Here is an 11,247-nt window from a genome sequence, read left to right on the forward strand (position 1 = left end):
GTATCGGCGTCTGGTACCGAGTCCGTTATTTCATATTTGGTGCTCCTTGTTAATTTCCATCGCGCGGACGTGGTAAGCCGTTTCGACATCTCGGCCGTTGCATCGCTGGCTCTCTCCGTGGACAGCGATAAAAGTGGATTTGTTTTGCTTTAGAAATCAATATAATGCAGTATCCATGCTAAGAACTAGGGCCTGTCCGTGTAACCATACCTATGTCCACCCAGAAGGAAAAAAGAGAGAAAATCTTGGGTTTGGATTTTGATTGTTGCAATTTCAAGTATTAGGATCCAGATAATGATAATATGAATAGATTTCTCTCATTCTCTTTCAAAAAAACACAAAAGAATTATTAGTTAAGAAATAAAATACAACGCACCATCGTTCTCTCAAAAGAGAATACGATAAGAAAAACGCACTAACTAGTTATTGCAAAAGAAGATATAAGAAACATCATTAACAATATATATACATACATATATACATACATATATATATATATATATATATATATATATATATATATATATATATATATATATATATAGGAACATATATTCATATTTGTGTGTGTATAAGAGAGAGAGAGAGAGTGATAAAGATAGAGAGAGAGAGCTACACTTAGATATACTTGAGTGAATCTCTGCTCAAATCCAATCAAGTCTACATTAGATAATATAAGTTCCAATGATCTGAGTTGTTTAATATGGTCTATGATATCTAAACTGCTTATATATAAAAAATTATATAATTTAGAAATAGCTTACATTTGGAGTAATCAAAAAATAGATAAAATTTAATTTTATTTAGATTGTTTATTTTTTGATCACTTAATGCATAATGTAGGTGTCTCCAAAATATATAATTTTTAAAATATTTAGATGTACTAATAAGACTTCTCTAATTATATATTTTAGTTATTTAACTTCTAACTGCTTATCCTCTTACTAGGATCCCAAATCATGGCCAAGAAGCAAGCATCCTACAACTCTAAAAGAAAAAGTGGAGTACTATGAGTTTTACAACTTAATAAAAATTCTCCATGCAAATGCACCAGCATGATTTAAATAACATCTCTTAGCAAATATGTAATGCTGGAATAATAAAATCACATATCGATTATTTAGTAATTGACTAAATAATTATTGAACGGATATAGCGTATGTGTCATATATGTATATAATCATATAAGAAAAATCGGCAAACACATCAGGTTCTACCGAAGAGCAACTCAAATGCATGCATGATATCACCGTAATAGTACTTTCCATAAGCATATCATATATCACCATTATTTTGTTATACATATCGCCATAAATAGCTACATTCAATAGTAATATTAGCATGATTATTTATCATTATTTTGTTGGTAAAGATTGGTCTGATAATGTTATCTTTCCATTATTGGACTAGCTATGACGATGCTTTGATCTTATGGCAAGCCCAAACATATGTCATGCTCCTAGCCCAGATCGATAACGATAATATCTCATCTCAATATATAGTTGACACACTATATATACCATATTTCACATATGACCGTCGAGCCCAAATGCCCTCCTTTTCCACTTTATAATTATATATAATTATTTCATAACTATAAATAAGTATAACTCATTATCTTAAATTAACTTTTAGGCATTAGGGTAGTCATAATTGTGCTCTAGCCCATGATAGGCCAAACACTATACTATATCTCCTTCAAAGGCTGACACAATCATACACCATGTTTGCTGCACAGTAGATTAGTTCATATGCCATCCATTCCCCATCATATAATCACGTCAAAATCATGATCTTCTCAAATTACTTATAATCTATATGACTACTAAAATTAAGCATTAATTGATATATTCCATATAGAGTTAGAATAAGTATCATCGTAATTCAAACAGCATCAAATTACTGATACATGTACCAATATAATAAAATATCCACAATCACATAGATGATAATACATAGAGATCAAATTATCTATCTTAATTATTAGTATATAGCATATACATGTGCAAAATTATCCACAATTTGATAGTTGTGTTAAAGGGTTCTTCTCTCCATGGTGACAGCTCAAATATAGTATCTACCAACTCACACCTCAATTTAGGAAATACGCCTCTTCCTGCTCAGCATCCTCCTGTCCCAACAATTCATTCCTTACAAAATTAAGACCAACCATCATAAAAAATCTTAAAGTGACCTTGGTCGATGGTGGAAAATCTTAGAAGAGATATAAGAGGACATGGGTGGTCATATAATGGTGTTTGACTGGCTGCATGGATTAGCTTTGAATAACTAAATCAATGGATCATGAAGAAAGAGCTTGATCAGCTCAAAAGTGATACGACAAGGATCGTCAAGGATAGGGTCCAAGGGTACTTGACAAGAATTGGGAGTAGAGATGGACATGATAAATGATCCTAACAATGTCGATCTAAGATCCCTGTTAGAACCAACCCAGGTCTATATAGGAGTTTGGGACCCTCCACCATTCCACTCAAACATGTAGAAAGAGAAAGAGAGATAAAGGAAGAGAGGAGAAAATATATTAGAGAGAAAGATGGAGGAAAAAGAGCAAAAAAGGGTTTCCTCTCAAAATAGAAAAAGTATGGGGAGGATTGGTCTAACCATGGTGGTGGCTGAATGACCCGCGATAAGTATAAGCAATGGTGAGCAACTATCAGCAATTGACAACCGACTAGAAAAAATTAAAAAAAATGGTCAAGATAAAAATAGGGGCTTCCATGACTCAACGTCAATTTAGGCTCCAAGCCACTCCCCGATAATCGATCTTTGATATGTTATCGTGGAGTATCAATCCAAAGGTTTCAGAAATATGTGATAGCTGTGACAACAGCCAAGTGGAGGCAAAAGAAGATGAGTAAGGGCGAAAATAGAGAATCGAATTTGAAAAATTTTTCAACCACTTCTGTTGGAACTCTTAACCGACGAAGGATCTCTCTCATGGGAATGCGAGAAAGAGAAAAACAAAGAGAGGCAAGGGCTATACCTCCAATCTAGCAAAACTATGACAACAACATTGGCAAGGTCTTGTTGGAAGAAGAGAGAAAAAAAAAAAAAGAAAAGAAAGAAAGAAAAGATGGAGATGAAGACGAAGATGGAAAAGAATGAGGCTCTCATCGGGAGTTTGTTACCGATCTAACATGCGCAAAGCACGTGCTTGGCTTAGTTAGACTAAGCGGACCAATCTAGACTCCGATCCAGTTGGACTGGGACTCACATAGCAAACCCTTTTACGCGCAAAATTTTGATTGATTGGAGTAGACAAGAAAGATTATAGGGAAGTTACTAAGTTCCATAGTAATCCTAAATACCTCCTAGGAATAATGAGCCACATGCTTATATAAGAGATACCAAGACCCATTTTGAGCAAAATTTCCATTGATATTAGATGAGCAAGAGTAGCTGGCATTCAATGTGCTTGTGTAATGTTGATCATGTTAGGAGCATCACAACCATGAATTCTTTTTGGAAAAAATAAACCACACGATGTACAAGCAATTCCATAATCATATGATGACTTTAAATATGTGATATGGTATTAAGGTCATGAACTTAGAGAAGCACAAAACAGACAACATTAGTTTTAGCATACAAGATGCAAGAAGACATTAGATTTCAATCGGATAAATGCAAGCTAACATTACAATATAATGTTGCCAATATAAACGTTTTGGCATTCACATCAAATGTTCGTTCAAACATACAAAAATTGTACTGAAACGATTTGCTTGATTCAGCATTTGCATACTAATTTTTAACTACTTTGTTAAGATTCTTATATTCTTTCTTTTTGCGTGAAAAAGCTAATGTGAATATGGTTTAGCAAGCACTCATCACCATTTATTATCTCTGTGACTTCAGTCCAAGTACCCAATGAGGGTAAGCCATGGACCAAATGAGCTCAATCACAAATGAAGTGGACTAGATTAATATGTTAAGATTAACTAAACTGCTTCCTCTCCGACCATGCTATATCATTGGTTGACACTGTGCAATAGATAAGGACGATCTTACTTATGGTCAGATCAATGATTTGATCATTAGCTTCACTAAAGGTCATAAAGAATTCATGCATGCGTATAGTTGAAGACATGATTCTAGAAGGTTATTTTAAAAATGAAAAATGATAGATAAGTCTTTTAGGTCAGAAAAAGGGGCCTAGCCGATGGGTCCAAATTAACAAACCATGCAATCAATTCTGTGCCTCCATACCATGCCTGCCACGACATCTTTTTGATAAGTTGCTTCTCGCATCCAATTTATCTTTTGAATTGTGTGGATTGTGTCGTGCTTCTTCCACCCTCAAATGGCAGTGCGATGGATGCCCCTATAAGTAGATAAATTTGAAACCCTCAAGCAATCTAAGACACATATAGGTGACGTTAGATGATTCAAATGAGATCATCATGGCTAAAATCATCAATGATCTAAATCTTACGATCTAAGATCATGACATTTGGCAAGCCATGGTCTAGTGATTAAAGATTCTCGAATATTTATGAGTAATCTATTTCATATTTTATGAGAATCCAAAATCACTAATTATATAATATCAAAACTATTGATAATATATTCTATAAAAATATATCTATTAATTCTATAAATTATTATCATACAAAAATATATTAATTATTATTATAAACTTAATATTTTTATTTATACTTATAATATATTATTTATTAATCAAATATTTATTTTAATTAAAAAAATAAGATAAATTAAAGTAATATATTAAATATTTATTATATAAATATAAAGTATAATAAGATATTTTTATTCTAATTTAAGATTATCATTAAATCATAATATGTCAATAATATGATAAATGATATATTATCATATTATATATATATATATAATATTAAATATAATATGATATTATATATATAATTGGCATAATATATTAATGATATATTGATATACTATTTTTTTTATTAGATTGAGTAGCATTTTTGTTGTAATGTTTTAGTTTAATATTATTGTTTGGAGGTGATCTCAGATTTTGGATCTCGAGGATGAATATTTCATCAATGAATTGAGGAGTGATTTAAAATTTCTATCATGTTAGATCATCATGATGATGATGATATAATCATTTTTATTTATATTATTTTTAATTTTGGATGCATCATTCATATCAAATATCCAACCAAAGGAATCTGCACCTCGACGTGGCTGGACACGGCCAGTGTCCGGTGGTACGCAAATGGCGTGGGTCAATGACCAGTTGTCGAGTAAATCGATCCTTTTTCTTGGTTGAATGCATGTGCTTGGAGGGACAGCGATGAAGCCTCTGCAGCCCTTTGAACCCAAGGTCAAATGCCGAGAAAGGGTCAAAAGAAGCGAAGAAGGGAAGGGGGGAATTAAAAAGGGCAACGTAAAGCCATACGCTTCTCCCCAGCTACTTTTTAATCTAAACAGTAGCCGCCCACCAAGATAGCATAAAATGAATCTGGACCGTCCTTCAGCCTGTTGCCTTTTTTGTTTCAACGGTCCAGATCGGATCTGTGAAACACGGCCGTTTGATATTCTATTCCGCGGTTTAACGTACGAAAGAGATACTTTTCCCAGTCTCAAGGAGCAAACTCCGCTTCCTCTCCCCTTCCCGCACTCCAACCGTGGCGAGAGCACCAATGGCGTGAAGAGGAGGCAACATTGGAACCAGAAATCCCTAAAAAAGTTCAAAGGAACTCTCTCTCTCTAAAAGTTTCAAAGGAAAACGTTCTCTCTCTCTCTCTCTCCCCTGTTTCCATGGATTCTGGTCGTGTTGTGGTTGTCTTCTTCTTCCTTCTCTCCTTTCTCTGCTTCGCTTTCTCCCCTGTTTCGTCTCGAAAGGTCTCGCTGGCACTCTATTACGAGACTCTGTGCCCTTACTGCTCCGATTTCATCACCAACAACCTCGTGAAGATCTTCGACAACGGGCTGATCTCCATCGTCGATCTCGATCTCGTCCCCTACGGCAATGCCAGGCTTGGATCCAACAACTCCATCATATGCCAGGTTGCCTCCATTTTCCTCCTCTTATTGGCTTAAGAGGTACAAATCCTTAAAATATAATGCGTTTCGAGATGTTATTGATATCATGTTCTCCAGATCGTTGTTGGTAAATTACTGGACGAGTCTTTTTGTGAATGCTGTCCATCTCCCATATGAAACACCGACTACTATATCAAAAGATAGGGGAGGATATGGAAATTTAATAGTTTGGAGACAATTATGGTCACAGGGGCATTTATATCTCCATCCAGTGTGAAATTAGTTACAGCCACAAGGACCAACAATGCTTGGATGTCTTCAAGCAGCATTGCTTGCCAACAATTTGTAATAGCGTACCTTTAGTTGATGATGGCTGAAAATCTAAATGATTGCTACTGATCAAGAGAATGATGTTGTTTGGTGCATTTTTCCTTCTTTCTGTATATACTTAGCCCTTCTTGTTTAATTTTGCAGCATGGCCCGAACGAATGCCAACTGAATAATATTGAAGCATGTGCTATCAGTGCATGGCCTGATGTGGTAAGCAAGTATACCTGTCTTTACTTTGATGCCTTCTAGATTTGGATTTGTGAATATATCCCAAAAATTTAATTGTGGTCTTGTCTTGTATAAAAGTGGAAGCATACAACTTGTGCAGATTGTGACGATGTAAACTCTAAATGTCATATCTGCTATGTTGACTTCAGATTTCCTTTATTTTCTATCACAGATGCTATTTTTTCATTCATTCTGTCTATAATCCATGATATTTGAAAAAAAATGATTATTTGTGGATATTTTCAAGATGGCAATGTATGAAGAGAGAAATTTCTATGTTGGGTAAATGCAGTCATTTCGGTGGAGCAGCCATCGAATTTAAACAATTCATTCTGCAAATTTGTGCTTTCATCAACTATTCAGGTGTCCCTAGTCACTTAAGTGGCAGAGTTGCAGTTTATCTGTTAGTCATATTCTACTTAAAACTTTACAGAAACTATGTTTTCTAGAGTGTTAATTGTTGGACACGTTAATATATCTTGATTTGCTGCAAAAATATATCTTCTTTCACAATGGTGAATTATGACAAACATCTTGCATAAAATGAAAAACTGTCTTTTAGTTACATCAATGTTTCGTATGAACTTCTTCTGTATGTAATGCAGCAAGAACATTTCAATTTCATCCACTGTATTGAGCATCTGGTCATGGAGCTTAGATACGACGAGTGGAAATCTTGTTCCCAACAAACTGGTTTGGATTCAACATCTGTCTTGGACTGCTACAATAGTGGATACGGGGAAAAGGTTGGTTACATACTGCATATATTTTTAAATAGATCATTTGTTTTTCCATACTAATGAGTGGTAAAATTGGGATAGTTTATCATTCAATACGGACTAGTTATATCTTATATCAGTCAAGAAACTATCAAAATGACTTTATTTACATACTCGGTGCTAAACAACTATAAAAATTGATAAAGACATTTTCTTATTTATCAAATTGTTGGAAGGAATTTTTCAATATAATGGCCATTCCTAGAGCTCTTCTGAAAATGAGGTGATAATCACAGAAGAAACTCTATCAGCTTTCCTCTGTTGGATCATATAGTTCAATTGACAGAATCTATGAGTTTCAGCTTGAAAAAAATAGAATCAAAAATGGTCTAACAGTCTTCCTTTTCTTCAATTTCTCAATGAATGAAGACTGATGGGCACTCCAATCATGTTCTTTTTAACTTTAGAAAAAAGGGGGGGGGGGAAGGAAAAAGGGTTGGAGAATGAAGGGTTCTTGTGACCAAAATATGTCCAAAGTCTGTTTCTACTGGGTGATGAACTTATCTTATTTGCATTTAACCAGGTTGTTCAGAGTTCAAAACACCACCCATCAGATGATAATTATTACCATTTCCTTTTTATGTGAATGAATGGAGGAGAGTCCATTCAAAATTGTATTGATCTGCTTGTTGCTTAAGTATAACATGCTTTTCTTGGTTGATCCAAATCTTATGTGGCAGACTGGGTTGCTTGCAACTTTGTGGTCCTGAGATGCATACCTTTTCAATTAGTAAATAAAGTTTATATGAAGCTCACATCATTGTTTTAGTGTTCTTGTACTTCATCCATTTTGGTTCTTATGATGCACTTGCTGCAAAAAGATGGAACAAGGCTCCTCGTAGATTAAATCTACTCATCCAAGGTGATGTGGATTTAGATTGGCAAATCAAGTTCCTCTATTTCCTCATATCTACAATTTGTTTTATTTGCCACATCCATATTATTCTTCTGGTTCTTCGCACTTCTCCATATTTTGACAAAATTATGGCTATAATTACAATTGTAATTTTTCCATTTAATTATGTTAATTGCCAAACATGCTGTGCTCATATCTCTATTTTACATTCTAATACATGAAGTGGATTGGGTCCAATGTATGTGTCACAAATATTCACATTGACTAACATGACAACTTGTTGCTATAGCACATCTAATATGTCTGAGGTTCACATTTTTGTTATCTTTAATTGTTTTAGAAGATGATGAATGATATGCTTCTTAATTTTAGTGTCACAATATGCATATGACCCGAAAGAAATAAAGGTTTAGCCTGTGCTCAAGTATGCGGATGTGCAATGCCTTTTTGTCTTTTTGAGGAAGGTAAATGCCGCACATTAACTTAGCCTGATTGTTTATGTGGAATGCTTTTGCAGCTTGAACTACAGTATGCAGCACAGACAGATGCTCTTCAGCCCTCTCATACATATGTCCCTTGGGTGGTAGTTGATGCAAAGCCACTTTATGATGTCAGTTCTCTGCCAGAACTTGATACTCTTAACATTTCAATACCTATGTCTTTTTTCCCCTTTCAATACCTCTGAGCTGTGTTTATATTGTCATTTCCTTGTAGAGATTTCAGTAATTGCATTAGATTTGTTGAGCATTCACATAGAAACCATGCCTCAACTGTCTGGAGAGCGAAAGTAGTCCGTCTTCCACTATATATCTGTACAAAGCACTGCATCGGTTATAATTTACAAGTAAATATTTTCTTTCCAATTCAAATTCAGAATGTTGGACATACAGGTTCATTGCTTTAAGCATGACAGAGTCTTCGATTGCATATGAGTTTCTTAGTTGGAAATCAGCTGATGCTTTTATGGCTCATCTTAAAGGTCTTGATATTGAATGATTTTTCCCAAACTCATGCAGGAGAACCCTTGTAATTGGAAGCCCTTGTGTTTCAATCCCCAAGTAGTGATTTATCTTCTTGTTCCTTCTACTTATTTTCTCATTTATCTTCTAGAGCATCCTTATTCCCATATATCCGTACTAAACCTATCAAAATAAATCTATGCACACGGCTAATATAGTTTCATCATAACCTACATTACTTTAACCTAAATCCGGGAAAATTAACTCTTAAGGATTCTGATCTTTTTTTTCTTTTCGATCCTCTTTTGCATGAGAAAATGATTCTGATTTTTTCACTCCAATATTGATGAGCTTAATTAAATAGCAGAGTATTTTTTTAAAGAAATAATTAAATAGCACATTTTAATTTTATAATTGGCAGTAATACCATAAGGACCTTCTTATTGCTTGGTCGACTGACTCCAATTCATATATAGCATTCTATTTTTAAGTACAACATCTGCATCAGAAATGTTGATTAATATCTTAATTTTCAGGGCATGGATGTAAGTTCATATGATATAAAACAGTGGCATTCTTTGTTTTTTTTTTTTCTTTTTTTCAAGTTTACACTCTTATATAATTTTTTTTAAAAAAGAAACTCTTACTTACCTATTTGATTCTGAAAGAAAGCATACCTTTTTGTGAAGAGATTTATGTGTCTGGTGTCAGTTTTATTGGAAATGAATTTCCTGTTTCTTAGGATGATTATCATATGCGATGAATTGCCAATCATTCTTTCCACTAACAAAGAACTGACACTCTTTGCATTTCAGGATTATCGGAACTTTGAAAAATACATCTGTCAAGCTTATGATGGTGAGCCTCCAAAGGCTTGTGAAGGACAAGCTCTTACAATTTCCCAGGAGACTAACGCCAACCAAGGAGATCAGGTGTGCCACGTTAATGATATGACCAGCTCGTCTGCAACTAGAAAGAAGCATGAAATGAAGAAAAAATCATAGACTTTGATTGACATGTTTTTCCACTACCATGTCTTCTTCTGGTGGCAACAACAAATCTAATAAATAAGAGCTATTTGTCTTCTAGGGACTGGCAAGCCATGCTAAGGTATCTAGTCAAGCATCTTGCAGACACGACAATATTGTTATTGGTAAAAACATCATTCCTATTTTTTTCTTTTTTCTTATGAAAAATGAGGTCCTCTATATAGGAAGTAGCAGCTCTGTATGGTTAAACCACCAACTATAAAATGTTTATTTAAAAAGAGGGACAAAAAATGTAACAATAACTTTCCACCTTTGTGTCCTTTAGCAATGCTATTAGGGCACCTTGTATGTTTATTCAAAAATGAAGAAAAGAGCTTTCCACCTTCATGCAGCAGCATTCCAAAGAGCATGAGCATTGATTTTTTTTTTTGTTATATTATGTTATTTGTTTTTTTTTTTGGTGAAGATATTATGTTATTTGTTTCAAAACCTTGTTTACCTCTTACAAATGTTGTTATGTGTTTGCCTTCTAGTGGCTATGGTTATCATTTTACACTTTTAACCATATTATTCTTACTCTTACATCCTCGTATTGCATTCTTTGTTTTCGTTTTATGTGTCTTTTGTGGTCTGCCTGTATCATGTTTTCCAAATACTCTTTTCATAGGCAAGACCTCCTAGGACAAATTGCTAGGGACAATGATGTAAGGCTACCGACTGCCACCGGAAATTACTCTGATTACCATAGTTGGTTTTGTAAAGTTAATCTTTTATTCATAGTTCTGATAAGGATCAAGAAACTCTACATCTGGTGAATGTACCTGCATTTAAGAGGCTTTTCTCTTTTGTACTGCATTCAAGCAAAACATTTGTTTCTCTTCTCCTGTAGTTGTATATAACCACATCAGCGATTCAGCACTTTAAATCCTGCATTTAAATGATCACACACCAAAGGCTGCACTTGGTTTCAGAATAGGATATCAAAAACAGTAAAATGAAGCTCACATGGATAGCTGTATCATGAGTTTGAAAATTTTTGTTCAATTTTATTTTTTTAAATAATTTTTGGTTAATAATTTTTACCATAAAAGTAAACAGTAAGTATAAAAGAT

At 34.1% G+C, this 11,247-nt stretch overlaps 1 protein-coding gene across 1 annotated transcript; it reads left to right on the forward strand.

Annotated features, from left to right (window-relative positions):
* The first annotated feature begins 5,636 nt into the window (after positions 1 to 5,636).
* Positions 5,637 to 11,242, forward strand: LOC105045879 (gamma-interferon-responsive lysosomal thiol protein). The gene is made up of 6 exons (XM_019850389.3): positions 5,637 to 6,018; positions 6,469 to 6,534; positions 7,158 to 7,298; positions 8,705 to 8,797; positions 9,962 to 10,078; positions 10,236 to 11,242. The coding sequence occupies exons 1-6, from the start codon at positions 5,770 to 5,772 to the stop codon at positions 10,395 to 10,397; spliced, it is 828 nt and encodes a 275-aa protein (XP_019705948.2). The 5' UTR covers positions 5,637 to 5,769; the 3' UTR covers positions 10,398 to 11,242.
* The last annotated feature ends 5 nt before the right edge of the window (positions 11,243 to 11,247 follow it).

Source organism: Elaeis guineensis, chromosome 5 (assembly GCF_000442705.2).
Source record: "Elaeis guineensis isolate ETL-2024a chromosome 5, EG11, whole genome shotgun sequence".
Classification (NCBI taxonomy): Eukaryota; Viridiplantae; Streptophyta; class Magnoliopsida; order Arecales; family Arecaceae; genus Elaeis; species Elaeis guineensis.

Excerpts from the sequence above, each read along its gene's own strand:
- LOC105045879 (XM_019850389.3), top strand. The coding sequence starts at position 5,770 with ATGGATTCTGGTCGTGTTGTGGTTGTCTTCTTCTTCCTTCTCTCCTTT. Across the intron at positions 7,299-8,704 it reads ATAGTGGATACGGGGAAAAG|CTTGAACTACAGTATGCAGC; the intron begins GTTGGTTACATA and ends ATGCTTTTGCAG. Across the intron at positions 8,798-9,961 it reads ATGCAAAGCCACTTTATGAT|GATTATCGGAACTTTGAAAA; the intron begins GTCAGTTCTCTG and ends TTTGCATTTCAG.